This window comes from Ambystoma mexicanum, chromosome 5q, assembly GCF_040938575.1.
Source record: "Ambystoma mexicanum isolate Mex_15411 chromosome 5q, UKY_AmexF1_1, whole genome shotgun sequence".
Taxonomy (NCBI): domain Eukaryota; kingdom Metazoa; phylum Chordata; class Amphibia; order Caudata; family Ambystomatidae; genus Ambystoma; species Ambystoma mexicanum.
This window is the reverse complement of record NC_090933.1, coordinates 91724689-91742062: the sequence shown is the minus strand read 5'-3', so window position 1 is coordinate 91742062 and position 17374 is coordinate 91724689. Positions and strand designations below refer to the sequence as shown.

The window sequence follows — 17374 nt, the reverse complement described above, 5'->3', positions numbered from 1 at the left end:
TATTACACAAATAACATCGGAGGTGACCCTTTGTCGACTCTCAGGAACGCGCCAATGTATTGTTATAAAAAAGGCTGTGTACCCCTGTGAGTTTAGCAACTTCGTCTCAGAAGGATAGCTCGGCGCAACGTGCCTCCCTTGGAAGCAAGACGACACGGAGCAACACAGGTTCAATCCCCGGGTCCGCGCTTAGAAACCTCTGGGTATTAAACGTGTTATAAATAACTTATCATATCATCATTACATGGGTGATAATGTCTTATACCACTACACTACTAGGAAAGGGCAAGGACTAGTTCTGATTAATGTTTCCGCTAGAACTGTCACTCACATGTGCCCCCCTTCATGTACTTGAGAAGAGTAATTCAAATCCTTGTATCTGTATATTTAGACTCAACCAAGAAGTTATTTAGTCATTCTTTCAGTACAGAAACAATGGCTCGTTGTGAGAATGACAAAATCGCACGAAAATGGACGTTTGACTCATGTATACATCTTTGTCAGATATATAGGTCTACACGTGTTTTGTCCCCTAAAGAGAGATATGTCTGTCCTAGGCATTTTCATCTGATGGTCCACAGGATCTTTATCAGGAAGAGGAAAGATAGTGGTAAATCTATGTTCTGTTAATTTTCTTGTCTAGAGAACTTTTTGCTGTTTCCACATGTTTAGTGCAAGGTTCTTATTATATTTTCTTTGGAAAGATGGAATCTCCGCCACCTTCAGGGCTTCTCCTTTATTTTATGAGCACCACCAAAACCTTAAGTGGGTGTGGTGTGTTAGAAAAGGCATCGTCCTTCTCTCAGGCTTTGTCTTATTCCTTAATGGGAAGCTGTAGCCTTTGCGTTTATCAAAGATGGGAAGAACGCCACAGCAAAACAAGCAGACACTGTCCGTAGTTTGCCATGTGATCTGGCTTGCCAGACCTATAACATGACCCTTCAAAAACTCCTGTATTAACCAGATTCTTCTTCCCCTTGGGTTAACACTCCTGACAACTGTCTTCTTACCGCCAGCGCCTTTATGATTGCTTCCGATGTGTCTATACCCCTAGCAATTTCAATAGTAGCACCTAAATCTGGGTTTGCTCCCATCTACAATATTTCTCTGATTGTGTGCATTCGTAAGTATTGGGTCATAAAGCACCTGATCTGTGGCATTGTTCTCTAACATGCACATTGCAGCTATACCTCCTAAGGCCCTTACAAAATCTCCACTTCCCTTGCCAAGGAGTTGCTTATGTGAAAAGAAGGTGAATCGCTACAGGACGTTGTTTGATTTCTCAGCCAATCTTTCCTCTAGTATTTTCAGCCTTATAGTATATCCTTGCCTGCCTCTTTGGGAGTGGCAGGAGGGTGGCACATTAGTCTCACGGCCCCTGAACCAATTGTCTTTAGAATGGAAATGTTTTTACTGGTCTAAAAACCTTTGCCATCCTGTGCATGTAAGTACACCACAAACTGTTTCTTCTAGTTCTTCATGCTTGGGTTACTTGGCTTAGATAGAAAGTGTGAAGGTGGTGTGATAGTCAAATTCATCACTCTGACTGATCTCCATGTCCTTCCTCATCAACCGTCCTCGCAGCAATTGCCAGTGGGACACAAGTTCCTTTTGAAGAAATGCAAAGATGATGGCACTTGAGGACCCCTTGAGTAAGGTTCCAACAAATATAATACAATTTTTTTTTACTGTATCTTTCCTTTTCCTTTGAAATGCACTTGTCTGAAGGAAGAAACTCCAAAAAGCAAAACGCTTGCATTCATTGTTTTTACTCCCCACTTCCTCTCTATTTAATGCAGAGATGCTCCTTACCACCAGAACAGGGAACACTAAACATGATAAGTCCCTGTGCCTGATACTTTACGCAGGATTGAGGGGATCCAGCCAGATGCACAGAACCTCTGTTTTGGTGTCCTTGGCTCTGCATAATAAGTGGAGGCAGTTTAAGGCCTTCAGGGGCGTTGCCTTGGCTCAAAGCCCCTAGAAGGTGTACCAAAAGGGCAGGGCAGTTCAGCAGAAGGGAGAACTGCGTTCGGATGAGCAGGAGCGGCGTGCAGCCATGGATCCTGGTCCTTGTCACCACTTTAAGTATGGAGGGAAAATTAGCGAAGGCCTTACATGTGAAGAAGGTACATTTATTCACAGTGAGAGAGGCTAGTGTACGGTGAGGGGAGATGAACTGTTATACAATCATCGAAAACTTGGTGACGTTCCATAGGGAACATCCGCGCAAAGGTGAACCCATGTGGCAGCAAAACGGAACATGATCAAGGCTTATCTGCTAGACTAAATGTAAAAACCTATAACATGGTATAAAACACCAAAATCTCATTGTAAATTGTGAATAAATGTTACAATGTTTCACCTTAAAGGAGATCTAAGAATATTTTCCCTTGAACACAGTCTGCCTGTTAGATAGCCTCATAGCTTGTGTGCTCTCAAATCACTAATTATCAGGAGGGTTAGGTGATCAAACTGTAACTTTTACAGATGCACACCCCACATGTTCAGACGCCCTAGCTGTGGATTAAGGACTCTGCTCACTAGTTGGACTAGTTTAAACTGAGAAATCTGAATCCTGATTAGAGTCTCCGGTTAGATCTTGTTTTGTACTGATGAACTCCGACCAGGGCCATTGGGTTTCAATGTGCTCCCGGACTACCTTGGCAGTGAAAGCACATGAAGAAAGACTTGAAGCAGACAGTCTGGCAGATACTGCTGTGGCCGAGAGAGTTGCAGCCTCTGCTTATCAAGGCGCAGGATAGAAAGGAGCACTTGCACTCTACTGAAAACACTCAACACTGTACTTGCGAGATATTGCGTTTGTAAAACTCTCTTCTGTGACCAGCTACATAGTTAATTCTCAGACCAGTAAAAGAGAGTGCATGTTTAGGAGCATTGGTAAAGAGAAGAACAAGCCTGTGGACATACGTCAACATCAGGAAAAGGTTAGCGGAATGTGGGTGACAGATCTGACATGTCCGCCATAATTTCCAAGGGGGCTTGATGTTGGAGTCAGTAGCACTTGTTTCCACTGCACCATAGAAGATGGCAAGAGGTTAATAGACTTTCACCTTGAACGAATTACCTGCTCTTACTCGGATAACTTGGATGAATGTATAGAGGTGGTACCTTTTTATAGAGACAGGCTCGTGCTTAGTGGTCCTAATTGGTGCATGCCTTTTGTAGATGATCTCTCTGCAACCCTGCGGTCAGAAGGAGAATTTCAGATTCTGCTGATGTAGCCTTAATCCTATCCTGATGATGAGCTGCTTCTTTCCCAACTTTTTGTAAGCGTTACTCCTTTTATATGATCATCCACAGCACAAAAAGTATCACTTAAATAAGCTGCATTCTAGGGTTAATGCCCAGGGTCCTTCAGAGTGAACAGTAGATGATGTCCCAGGAAAAACACACAATGCACTCTCACAGTGTGTTATGTTAGTTTTTATACTGCACATTGTTACCACCTTGAACTGGCTGCTGCTCCAGGCATCCAGTGCTTCTCTGCTTCCTTGCGCTGCTCTAGCATCACTTGCATTCCCAGCACCCTCTCCTCCTTTGCTTCACTGCAGTCCTTTAGTGCCTCTTGAGCTCTCTTCCGTAGTCACCAGATTGGAACTCCCAGCATTCAATTATTTTGCGCTCTGTCAACACCGCGTTGCTCTGACTCTACATTACTCTGGTTGGCTTGTGACAGTGTTACTTTGAAGAGACCGTGGATAGGTGCATGAAGACCCTGGGGGCTATGCACCGTTGTCCGCTCAACAATGCTGGGCCTGGATCCGGTATACACAGTGGCTTAGCCTTGTATGGTATCCAAAACGGTGCCAAGCGTCCCTCCAGGCGGTTACAGGTCAGGCTACCCCAACTGTTGTTGCCATCTCAGTATAGCCCCACACTTATAGAGAGCATATTGTGAGAGGAGGTTTTGAAAATAGAAGTGGCAGCGTGCAGAGCCTCCGCAGCCCTCAATGAATGTGTACTGACAACCTGGGCTGGCATACAGTGAGGGTTTAGAATATGATTGTGGCTTGCAAGTGCAACCCACAGGAACTCGCTCTTCGATCAATCAGAAGTCCTGCTTACAACCCACGGTCACATGTTGCCCATCCCGCACTCCCACGGTCAATTGTCTAACCCGTCAGGTGTGTGTATAGATAAAAATAAATCAACCACAGAGTTGATGCAGGAGTATCATGGCAGTTATGAAGAGAAGGGCAGTTAGAGGATGAGAGTGAGGAGAGCGGTTGGGGCAGAGTAAGGGGTAGTGACAGTGGCAACGAGGTGGGCGAGAAAGAGTAGACCAAGTGAGAGAGGGTAGTGGTAAACCAATGGAGGGGGGAGCAGGCCTAGAGGTAACGGAGGGACGGGGGAGGAGGTGGAACATAAAAGTGAGAAAAGAGAGGGAAGCAAAGTACAGGCAACTAGGAGCAGCAACAACGTGGAATGTAGGTGTAATAAACTATATGGGGAAGGATGAGCATGTCCATCAGAGATAAGCCTGGAAGTGTTTTTGTGCGGGGGAGTGGCATGCAGGTGACGGGTGTCATGGATGACATGTATGACATGACAGAAAAGACAGTAATGACGGTCACAGGAATGAGGAGACTGAAACAAGGATGTGAGGTGGAAAAACTTTGGCCACAAGATTTATTTTAGTACCAGCCATGGTGCAAAAGAAAACCAACCATAACATCATCATAAAAAGGATAACAATAATATATTTTGGGGAGAGAAGGATCAGGTGAGCGGGGGGCTCTACTCCCAATTAGGGCCCGCTCGAGGCTGATCCCTGCCGCGACCCTGAGGGTATGCTGACCGGCACCCCCCAGTTCCCTCCCCAAAATAGGAGCTATATTTTATGTACAGCCCCTGGCAGCCAGGGTCCAGAAAATGTTCCTGATGAAGACGTCCATGCCTTCAATGGACAGGTGGACCCCGTCACTGCAGAACATGGCCTGGTTGTGTACCGAGATCCCATGTTTAATGAATTTGAGGCCTGAGAAAAGGCAGAAATTGGCCACTGCTTTATTCAGTTTGCGCCTGGATATTTCAATGGCTTTGTTGCACTCTGCTCCATGCCAATGCTAGCGCGGGATGATTTGTGACATCATCACTTCTGTTTGAAGTCTTAGCATGTGAGCCAAGGATCTGAGGGAGGTGTAGATTTTGGCCAGGAGGAGCTTCCTGCCCAGTTGAGGCAAGTCATTGCCCCCGAGGTGGATGATGAGATACTCGGGGGGAGGGGAGCATGCCCCCAGTAGGCCGGCCAGTTTGTCGTGGAGGTCTCCCCAGCGCATGCCCGGCTTGCCCCACGAGTAAGTGATGGTGTCCTGGAAATGCATGCAGAGTTGCGGAGAGTTGCAGTCTTGCAGCTCCTTTTGCTGGTTGGAAGACCCTGCTATCCTACTCAGTCTGTCTTCGCTTTCTTTGGAAGGAGTGGCGGTTAAAAACCACAGTCTACCGCAGAGTTGCGGAGAGTTGCAGTCTTGCAGTCCTGCAGATTTGCACACTTGCTCTTCCCGCTCCCATGGCTCCCCTGCCCCCCCAGCTCCCACTGCACCGGATGAAGGACAGCTACTAAGGAGCTCGAAGCGCCGCGAGGGGGACTCAATGTCGACTTCTCCAATAGAAGTCCCTGCACCGCTCCCCCAAAAAGAAGAGATTGTCAGCAACACGGGGGTGGAAGGTAAGCCAGTAGAGAAAACAAACCTCGAAGCAGTAAGTGAAACCTTACCTGAAATCACCCCACTGACATTTAACTCTAACAGTTTAGAGCCTAACAATAGACTCTTGGGTATTACAAACATGACCCACTTAAAACATTCATCTTCATCTTCACCCTTAACCCGGCAGGGAGAGGACTTTGCTGAGACCCCCAACAAATTACCTCCAATAACATCATGGCGGATTTCCTCCCTACTAACGTAATCACCCAGGAGATATTTCCTGGTGCGGGCCGCTCGCCGCCTCTCATGCCACCTTCCTCTGTGGTCTGCGACTCGGCGGCCCACGTGGTGACAGATGTTCTGCCGGGGGGGGGGGGCGCCGGGGTGTGGTGTCCCGATCCTGGTTGTGGTGGAAGTTTACGGTGTGCCTGGGAAGGGGCATCCGGGGGCGGCTGCGGCAGTGGAGGAGGTGGTACCGCTGGGCCAAGCATTGGAGGAACCCAGCGGGGGGATAGAAACTTCTGAGGCGGTCGCCACGGTTCTGCCGGCTCCTCTGCTTTCGTGTGGGGCCCCGAGTGCAGGAGGACTTGCCGGGTCCCTTGAGAGAGAACGATCGGGAGCCGGTTCGCTTCCGCATTGAAACGCACCAAAGGATGGGACAGGAGAGGCTTCGACCACAACGCCTCCCCCGTGTGTCAGAAATGGAGTACTACACCTGCAACACCATACAAAAAAAATAATAAAAAGAAGACCAGAACGACCTCTCAAGTATACCCAAAGCAAAGTTTGATCACATTACAAAAGACAGACTTCAAATCTCCTACTGAAAAACATTTTAAAAAAAAGAGTTAAAAAAAGCCAAATACTCTTAGAAATGGCACTTCATCCCTAAAATGACTAACAGAGCAAGAAAAACCACAAAAAAACGGCAGAAACCACTGAGAACTTTTACAAAGCACAGTTTGTGGTAGCTCAACCCCACAAAGTGCACGAGGAGCAACGCACTTTCAGGAAAATTGTACCAAAAAAAACGTTATTGTCAACAAATCTCGCAAACTTTTTTCTCAAAAAAACTTTAGCCCATGGGAATAACTTAGAAAAAGAGTCCTGTTCACCACATGAAATTTCTGACGCTGAACTACTTGAGAGTACCAGAAATGAAATGGAGGGGCCTTTCTGCCCCCCCAACAACTCTGCCTTAGAGGAACGGTTCCAGTTGGGCCCTAAACCCACGGTGGATCTCGACTCAATTCTACCCTCAGGCTTGAGAACACCACTAGAATTCATACAAACATCAAATGTCAGTCTTCAGCCTGTAAGTTACTCGATCCGGAGTAAAGGTTGTCCATCTTCAATCCCCTACTTGTCTGAGCAAAGAGGCCAAAACTGTCGGAGCCCTCCTGGCGCTGACCTACGATCTGAGTACAGGACACAAAAAGAAATCGGATCAATCAGATCTCAGGAAAACTTGGTACTAATTCCATGTAGACGGAGGGGGGGTAGTTCTAGGTGGCACAGACAACGGGATAAATGCACAGGTTGTACAATCAGCAGAAACCCCAAGACAACCGACTGTCTCAGACCACAATTCAAAAAGAAAAACTCTGGACATCCACCCTTGGGTCGAGCCGCAAGATGAAAACCGGACCCTACCTCGAGATCGACCTAGTACCCAATTGAATGATCAACTAAACGATCGATCGGCTTCAACTAGACAACCTTTTTCAGAACGCCTGGGCAATCTCAACATGAAGAAACCTATGATCTCAACAATCGAGGAACGAAAACGCAGAGAAAACGTCTCTCTAGCAAACTTGGAGATTCAATTCCAAACCAGAGCACAAAAAAAGCAGACTTTTTATCTATAATGTCAACAGTCACGATTGTTCTCGCACCATTCTCCAAGTAATATGAAGCAATCCACAAAACTTTAAAGGACCACACTTCACTGGTTGCAGCAATGAACAACAAATTGACATTCTTAGAGGGACTAAACGCCAACAATCACCAACAGATGAAAGCCGTAAACACTCAAACCCAAGGTACAGAACCTAAAGACAAAGGCCCTCAAAATAAGTATCTCCAATCCGAGGAGCCTGTAACCCTCAGAGAAACGGCTTCGAGCCCAGAAAATATCTCCTTACCAGTTCGACATGCTCCAACAGGTCCCACTCATGAAGCCAAAAGAAAGGGAAACAACAAAAATACGGACTCGCCCCCGCCGAATATTACAAACAAAAAAAAACCCTAAGGGAGGACGGGCCGCGGTACCTTCGTACGAAAAAGGCATTAAAGAATACTTCATTCAGGAACACCTTAAAACAGCCTCAAGAACCCTGACGTCAACAATCCATCTCCAAGCTGTGACTAACGAAGAATCGACACCTAACGCCAAAAGTAGCCAACAACCACCAAGTAAGGTACCGGCTCTACACGCTTCTACAGAACTTCACAAAACTACCGTCCTACTTCCCAAACGGGCGACAGCGTTAATGCGAGTATACTCGTACTGGCTGTGGACAAAGACTCAGTCTTCCGTGGACCTGTTGGACTTATCAGTATACTCGTTCGACTACTCAGAACCAGAGTTGCAAGAAGCTGACACCGTAAAGAAAACAGACAAGGTGACTTGTAATAATCAGACTCAGCCGGGCACAACCTACACCACAACTCCTGTTGTTCCCATCTCTAATGAAACTCTGAGCCAAACACCGTCTTTACCTTCTCCTCCATTCCTAACTCTCTCAGAGAAAAGAAACAAACAGCACCATCATGCCTCCAAGAACAACACAACCAAAAATGTACGAGTGGTCTTCCAGGTCCACACGGAGGTGGAAAAATCCCGGAGAGTAAGGAATACAAAAGGAGCAATGTTAAACGAAAAACGTCTCGGAACGAGAAGCACAGAAGAGGAGGCCCGTAGAACACAGGCTACAAACAGGCAATACGCTTATGGAGAGGATCGCGCCCAGACTCGAATAGAAGGTTCACAGCGACAAAAAGAAACCCAGAAAACCAATGAATTAAGAACCGGTAACGATAATTACAAACCATCACGAGACACAAGATCCGTAAAATTATGAAGAATTCTAGGAAAAAGAGAGAGACAAGTTGATTCTAAATCGAAGAGCTGTTATCCAACTACTTCACTGTGCACCAGGTCTGAGGTCGATAACCTCAGAGGATATCCAAATAGTAGAATTTGGTGAAAAACACGTGACCAACTCAGTGGATCTCCACATCAACTCAGTAATAGTACCAATTACCCTCTTGGAAGCCAAGGATAATTTACGAAAACTTGGATTTGACCTCAGACCAACAAACGGTGCAGAACACCTCACTACAAATCGTTCCACGCGTGCTCTACGATCAGCAAGTCCTGACAACCAACCAAAGTCACAACTACAACCAAAAAGAAATGAGCCAATCTCCTCGAAAGTATAAACATCTTCAAACTCGCACCGTGAGAGGGAACTGAGTCAGCCCAAGCTTTTGGCTTCAAATACACAATCAATGGAAACATACCAGAGCCCACTTCATGACAGAGACTCCAACAGAGTACCTCACGGTCCGCGACTAAGACTTAAGGTCTCCTTTCATCAGACAACGCAACAGAAAGAACCACGGTCGCTACTTGGGAGAACTCTCCAACCATTAGTGAAAGATCAGAGAAACACCCAAGGAGCGAGTCTCACAAAGAAAAACAAAACCACAAAGCCCAATAGCAACCCAGGAGAATGCAAAGCACAAACCAAAAAAAGAACAAAAATGGAGACTCACATAAAGAAGACAATAGTAAAACTAGGATCCTGGAACACACGTGGGTTTACCCACCTAACTGTACCGAGCGATGTGAATCTAGCTGCATTTGATATCTAGTGTTTACAAGAAACGTTGCTGATCCACAAACCCTTAATGGACGGTTATGACACCAGAGCGACCCCAGCAATCAAAGGCGATAAAGGCCGCCTAGCGCCAGGGTTACTAACCGCAGTAAAAGCTGGCTCAGGGATCTCTATCCTAAAGATGCTGGTTGCTGAACTTTTCTTTCTTGTCATGTTAACAAGCTGAATATATCTTTCCTCATCTACTCAGGAACCAAATACTAACATGCGGATAATTATCAACTGCTATTGGAATCCTGACCAAATCTCAAATACCGACTTTATCAAGAAAGTGACCTCGATAATCCACGAGGCTCAAGTAAAATTTGATGTACCACAATTTATTATCTGTGGCGATCTGAACGCGATTTATGAACCAGTCCGTTAAGAAGGATCACCGAGAGATAAGAGGTACTATTTGGTCATCAACAATGTCACCAAGAGATATTGTGTCTGCAGAATCGATTCACCCAAGAACCAGACCGTCGTTTCCAACCTGGCAAAGGGGTGATCAGGCAGCCAATTTAGATCATATCTTCATCTCGAGCAACCTAGGGAGAAAGGTCCTGACTCACAAAATTATTCGAACTCAAAATAGCAATCATAACCTAACAACTACATCTTTTGCAAACTGATCTGAAAGTCGACCTCAACAAATGAAACTAGCATTTGAATCGAACAACAGAGGGAATAGACTTAGACTAAAACCCCAGGAAATCAACTGCCTATGGAACAATTACATCAAGGCAACAAAAAGTGACAAAGGCCCAAATACTGTCTTACAAGTTGACTTCCAACCACTTCTGGAAAAACTCATGACACAAAAACCGGGCTCTAAACTGGGTCATAAAACTCCAAAACACAGTTATGATGCAGCTCTTGTGGAGAAAAGAGCTCTCCGACAGTTTACAAGAATTGCTTCAAAAAGGAACTGCTCACGTCTGAGAGAACAAGCAAGAGTTGCCAAAAAAGCCTACAAAAACTGGATAAGCTGCCACAGATGACTCCTCCTACAAAACGACGCAGAACAGATGTTAAAGGCTTTAATCAACAAGAACTCAAGATACTTCTGACAACTCATTAAACAGAGTGAGGACATTCCGCTCGACACCCAACAAAACCCAGTTTCAGAAGAAACATGGAAACAACACTTTCTGACTCTGTTCAGAGGTCGAGATAACATCATGCTGTATCTTTCAACGACATCCGAAGCAACCTGAGATCTAGAACAATCCCTAGAAGATATTGAGCTCAAAATCAAAAGGCTAAACCCCTTGAGAGCCCCAAGACTAGATGGGTTAACTAACGCCATGCTAATGGAACATCCCCAGGAATGGGCTCGCTTCATTAAAGAAGTGCTGGACTTGATCTGCAAAACTCGACAACTTCCACGATCTTGGAAGACAGCAACCATTGTGCCAATTTATAAACGTGGCCAAAGAGACGACCCTAAAAATTACCGACCTATTGCACTGTTCGACGTCGTAGGGAAAATCTTTGGAACTTTCCTACTGGCAAAATTCAACAAATGGACAACCACGTATGGTTGGTATGACCCATTTCAAACAGGGTTTATCAAGAATATTGGCACATCTGCAAACATCGCACTGCTGAACATCCTAAAGGCCCAAATCTATCAGTCAGGGACAAGGATCTACATTGTTTTGTCGACCTTGTTCAGGCATTCGACAGAGTAGATCGCAACCATCTGTGGAAAAAGTTACGAGACCGAGACTGCCCGGATGGAATTCTTGACCCACTGATTCAATTACACTCCAACACTTCAGTAACTGTTCGTCTCAATAGAGAGGGTTTACAAAGTCATCCAATCCCCACTTCTAGAGGAGTCAAACAGGGTTGTCCTTTGGCCCCTTCAATTTACAATTTCTTCATCACTGACATCAAGGATCATGAACCTCTATTGCGAACATTGCCACCAACAATCGGGAAAACCAAGATCAACAAACTACTTTACGCGGATGAACTGATCATGATTGACCAGACCCCTATCGGCTTACAAAGACAATTGGTCAGCTTACAACGTTATCTACTTCAAAACGCTCTAGAACTGAATGAAGACAAAACCAAAATCTGTCTACAGGGAGCCAAAAAGAAGTTGTACTGTCCAAATTGGTATGTGAATGGAAAAAAGATTGAAGAAGTGGATTCCATTAAATACTTGGGTGTCTAGTTCAACACCAGTACAGTCGAAGCCCATGCTCAAGAGCTATTGACTTCAAAAGCAAAGATCCTAGCAGCTCAAGGATGCCTGTTGGATACCAAGTTCGGTCAGTTCTCTATGGTTGCCATAGTGAATTTTTACAGAAACCACGTCATCCCCATCTTAACCTACGGTGCAGAAGGCACGTTTCACATGCCGATAAAACTATGGCCTACTCTAGAAGGTCTATTTTGGAGAAAAATACTAAAGCTTCCAAACTCTGCAAGTACAACAAGGATCAGAAATGAGCTTGGGTTATCGTCCCTTGCCTCAATCGTGGAATGGAATGCTTTGAGTCTCTATAGGAAAACAATCTCACCATTCAGCGCACCAATCTTCAAGATCCTCTACGGCAAAATGCAAACCAGCAAAAATGAGGTACTGAATACCTGGGTGTCAAACAGAAAGGCAACTCTGACAGAAATAGACAGCTCAGAGGAAGAACTAGTAGCAAACCCTTTGAGAGTAAAAAGAAAACTACTCGAGCTGGATTGGATTTGAACATCCGAAGAGGCCTCTAAAAGTACACTGGCAAAAGATCTACCTCCTAATCGAAATAAAACTGAATCATCGTAGAGGGTACTTGAAGAGATTTCCGGACAGATCTTTCCGAGACACATTCCTTCGAATGAGATTGAACTTGCTCAAAACAAACAAAGTAAACTGCATGCAAGGAATTTCAGATTCAGGAGTCTGTCGATTTTGTCCACAGACTGAAGATACTGAGTCGATCAAACACCTTCTACTAACGTGCCCAAAATGGATTCCCGAAAGAACTAAATATTTGGCACCCTTAACAATGAACTTTCCATCTATAAGCAGAGAATCCCCTTGGAAGACTCTTATTTGCGCAGAAAAGACAAAAACTGTGATTGCAGTAGTTTCCATGATGAACTTAATCATCCCAGCATTGGAGTGGGAACCTGGATTGACTTAGAATAGAGACTTGTAACTAAATTGATCGGAATGGAGGAGTAACTCCATAATTTTTATAATTTTCCAATATTATTATTATGGTTCAGCATCACTAACTTGGAATGGCAACAACGAACATCAAAGTCAAGGATGCTTTTCTTCCTTTTTTTTGGTAAAAATTGATTGATTCAATTAAATGAAATAAATAAAAAATCTAATTAAAAAAATGCATGCCGACCAGGGTTTCCTCCAGCCATCTGCTGGTCCTGGTGATGAAAGAGTGGCCCACGATCCATGCGTCTGAGACGGGAGGTTGCCCGTGATCACGAAGGAAAGGGGGGCACGGGGGAAAGACTGTTGGATCAAGTCTTTCCTGATGTATCTTTTGTAAAACCCAGATTTCCAGCCCCCAATGCCCTTTATGGCTCTTTCTTGCAACTCCCCCATCCAGACTGAAGTGGCTGCTGCTATCCTAAAGGAGTGGGATCCAAACTCAGTAGGATTCCACCCTATAGCTATTATTGTCTTCTTGAGTACAAACCTCACCTGAAATCTACTGAGGGTATACCCATTTTTGTGTGTGAACAATTGCCCCTCCTCCCCCCCTCCGGCCGGGGCGTTTGCTCAGAAAAGCACTTTGGTGCAGATGGGGCAGTATTCGGTTTCCTCAATGCAGTAAAGGTTGATGATCCTCCCTTTTCCTAGTTGGTCAGTTTTGGATCTATTGAGTTTTACAGCATCGAATCCTTCCCCAGGTGGATGTCACCTACATCCAGCCCTTCCTCTGATCCTCTGTTTTTGGAGGCTATCTCGCTAATCCTAAAACCCCCAAAGTAATTGAGTGTGAAGGCTGCTCTAAATAGGGTGGTCTCGTAGGCATTATTGCATACTGCAGGGAGGGTGTCCAGCAGGATTTTTGATTTTGCAAAATTGAGGGGGTGCCTTGTGTCTGTCTTGACCCCTTCCAGTTTGGACCAACCCTTGAGTGCATATCTGGTTAGCGCGCCGTGGGTGGGGTCGGGTGTCCCTGCTAATCTAGTGTAGTATGATACTGCTGCCAGATGGGATGAAGCCCATGCCTTCTTTTTGCTCTGTTTGAAAGCCCACTCATAAAGTCATTGACATGTCTCTCCTGGATGTCCCTGATGTTGGTGACTTTTGTGATGTTTCCAAAATCCGTCAAGCACTTGTTGTACATTTTGGCTGTTTTCTGTGCGAGCGCCTTTTTGGCCAATTCCCCTAAGACACCTTTTTTTTGGCTCACCTGTTGAGTGTGGTGCTGGGAAGGGCACCTTCCCCCCCCCTCCCACCCCACTTGCCCTGGCCCTGGGGGCGGGGTCGAGCTGGAAGAGGGCATCTCATGGGAGGGCTGTGACTGGATGGCTGGCGGGGGCTGACCTGGTTATTTCCATGATGGCCCAAACCACCTCTAGAACTGCTGTCCTCATGGCTTCTGCCTGTGGGTATTAGGCCCTGAAAGTGGAGAACTGAAAACAGGACAGAGCGTCAGCGGCCTTGTTATCTTTGCCTGCAATGTGCCGTCCAATTATTAGAATGTTTTTCAGGCTGACTTTTGTCATTTCTCTCAACACTTTTAGTACCAGAGGGCAGGATGCAGAGCCCTTGTTTAAAACGTGTACGACAGCCATGTTGTCTGACTATGTGACCAGTTCTGTATTGGCCAACAGGTCCCCCCCATAAATAGAGTGCAAGCCATATGGGGAATATCTCTAGCAGTCTGATGTTCCTGGTCCAGCCCCGCTTATGCCAGCAGGGAGGCCCGTGGCCAGCGCACCACTTGTTAACAAAACATGTCCCAAGCCCCTGCTGCCAGCTGCATCTGTGAACAAGGACCTTTTGTCTGCCTCATTCATGGCTTGCGCCATATCACCTGACCATTGAAATTTTTCAGAAATGATTCCCACAAGGTCTTGTGTTATTTCCTTGCCCAATCTGATGTGGTGGTGTGGCTTTGTAACCCCCCTCAGTTTTAGTTCCAGGCTTCTGTGGAAGACCTGGCCTTGGGGCATGATTCTGGTAGCAAAATTGAGTTTCCCAGCAAGGGTGTTGTATTTCCCGCAGGATCGCCTTGTCCCTGCCTGTTATCAACCTTATTGTTTTTAAAAGGTGTCCTATTTTATCTTTGGGTAAGCGGCATTCCCCCTTGGAAGAGTCGATCTCGATTCCTAGGAATGACAGGGTGGTAGTGGGTTCCCTAATGCCTACATGGTTTCACTACATTTTTTGATGGATGAGCTGCATAGGGGAGACCCTGCTGGGCCAGTGAAGAAGTCATCCAGATAGTGTACCATTCTGGCTCTGGGCATGGCCTGTTGGAGTGCCCATTGTAGGAATGAACAGAACTGTTCAAAGTAGGCCCACACAATGGCGCAGCCCATGGGGAGGCATTTATCAAAGTAGAATTTGTTGTCAAAGTGGAAACACAGCCACTGGTAGGTGCTCTTGTGCACGGGCAGCAGCCTGAATGCTGACTTAATGTCGGCTTTTGCCATGAAAGCATGTCTACCTAACAGTTTTAGTAGGTCAACAGCGTCCTGCACACAACTGTAAGAGACGGCAGCCTCTGAATGAGATCTGAAAACCATCTTTGAAACCCTCACCCAAGAATTTTCTAGCTGCTGGGTTGAGGTAGCTCTCAAACATTTTTAGTAGTTGGTCAATACTTATTGGTGAGGCCCCCATTTTATAATTTCCTCACTCATGGTAACTGGCGGAGGCTTCTGACTCGTGCTGCTTGCTCCTATCTGTTTTCAGTGTCTCTTTCCACCTGCTCTCCATGGAATTGGCAAGCTCTTTTCTCCTTCTCTTGCTTATTGGAGGCGTTTGAGAGGAAAGTCTCTGCACAGCCTTTGCCGCACAATGGCACGCTGTCCAACTGGATACCAGCCAAGCAACTCCTGTTATCTGCTTGCTCAGTGTTCACATTTGATCTTGAGTCTTCCCTTTTATTGTGCGCTCAGTTGAGCTGTGCTCCCAGCCAGATGACCACAGTCGGGGCACACTCTCTCCGACCGGCTGTTTACAGTGTATAATGGTCGGACTTCGCCAAATGTTTTGACATCAATAGAGCCAGTTTCTAAATGTGTCTAGTCCAAATAAAGTCATCGGATCACGGTAAAAGCTTTGATCATCTCGAAGCAGGTTGTTACACGCAGGCGGATGCCACCCCCCTTCCCCTCAATGGAGCTAATTTTTTTATGCCTTTTTTTTATGCCGGCGCACGTTTGTGTCTCCCTAGGGAGCATGCTGGATTTATGCGCCTTAGAGATCCATCGTAAACACTGCATGCCATGCTTGCATTTAATTGTAATTGTAAACGCTGACTACCATACGAGCATGGTTGGCAGCGTGTACTCATTTGCATGGCAGAGTGCAAATGTGCAGGGAAAAGGGCGGTGTACACGCATTTACACTGCCTTTTGCCCTGCACATTTGCACTCTGCTGTGCGAAAGACCAATATTTGACAGCAGGGAGACACCTACGTGTAGGTCTACACAAAACCAGTTCCTGCCACCAACTTCTGCCCTGGAGCAAAATGAGCTCCTATGTATTTTGAGGTCAGAAGTAAAAAGAAGTTAATTTACTCTGTTCGTATTTCAACAATTATCACGGAGACCAGAGTCATGTGATCCTGGGAATTCAAACCACGGTCTCCAGATTGCCACCTCAAACACTTCTAACAGTAGACCCTACGATCAGAGGAGAGGATACCAGCAACTGTAGAAAAACTCTCCCTTACTGGGAACTGTTTTCCAGAGAATAGTTTGGTAACACTTATAAGAAAATATCCTTAACTTATATTTTGTGTGTTGATATTGAGAGGCAAACATTCATTCATCCTGTGGGCTTTCTTTCAATATGAAATTTTAATATTTCACATTGATGTTTTAATTTATGTTGAACGTCACTCCCTGTTGATGTTGGGGGGGGGGGGGGCATAAAATATCTTTTTTAGTGCTTGTGCCCTGCCTGAGGCCAAGTAGCATCTACACTGTTACAGCATTATTTTAATATGAATGTGCGTTTGTTTCCAGATATGAATGCAAGGATCCATTATTTTATTTCAATTATCATTACTATCACTATTTAGATTCTCTTGTAAAGTACACAAAGATCAATTTTGCTTTTGTTGCAGATGAACAAGCCACCCAGCTTTCTTAGCTCGCTGAAGACCTCTCAAACGAAGACTAGGAAGGAAGACAGCATTCGTTTGAGAGCTCTCAATGCCGTGTTGTACAAAGCTGTGACTGATCTGATGAACACATGTGAAGTCAGCCACGAGATCCATGACCTCCGTGTAGAGGTGACCAAAGTAGGTTGCAAATGACTTCTGTTTGTTTTGCTGCTTTTCATGCATTGTATAGTACATTTTTAAGTTGGCAAATTCACCACTATTCCCCCATCGTTTTGCTGCTTTATTGAATATTGAGGGATTTGTTGTGATGCAGTCTTTTTTTAATTTCCTCTCCAGTGCCTATATTTTCTTTTGGGGTTTTGGCTCTTTAAGGGTGCAGAAGTAAGGCTCAGGCACAATGGTGACATGTTTTTGGATATATACTTTTATTAATTAAGAGGGTTGGAAAAATGCCTCTCTATCCCTAAAGCTATGAGGGGTTTCTCTACTTCAAAGGAAAACTAGTGAAATTGTCAGGAAGTCCAA

The 17374-nt window shown here is 45.4% G+C and overlaps 1 protein-coding gene across 4 annotated transcripts in view; it reads left to right on the top strand.

Annotated features, from left to right (window-relative positions):
* RBFA (ribosome binding factor A) overlaps positions 1–17374 on the top strand; it is a 374647-nt gene that overhangs the window by 147793 nt on the left and 209480 nt on the right. For all 4 annotated transcript variants that reach the window (XM_069620577.1, XM_069620579.1, XM_069620578.1 and 1 more), the window contains one exon: positions 16850–17026. In XM_069620577.1, the coding sequence (XP_069476678.1) occupies positions 16850–17026 (177 nt within the window). The remainder of the gene's footprint in view (positions 1–16849; positions 17027–17374) is intronic.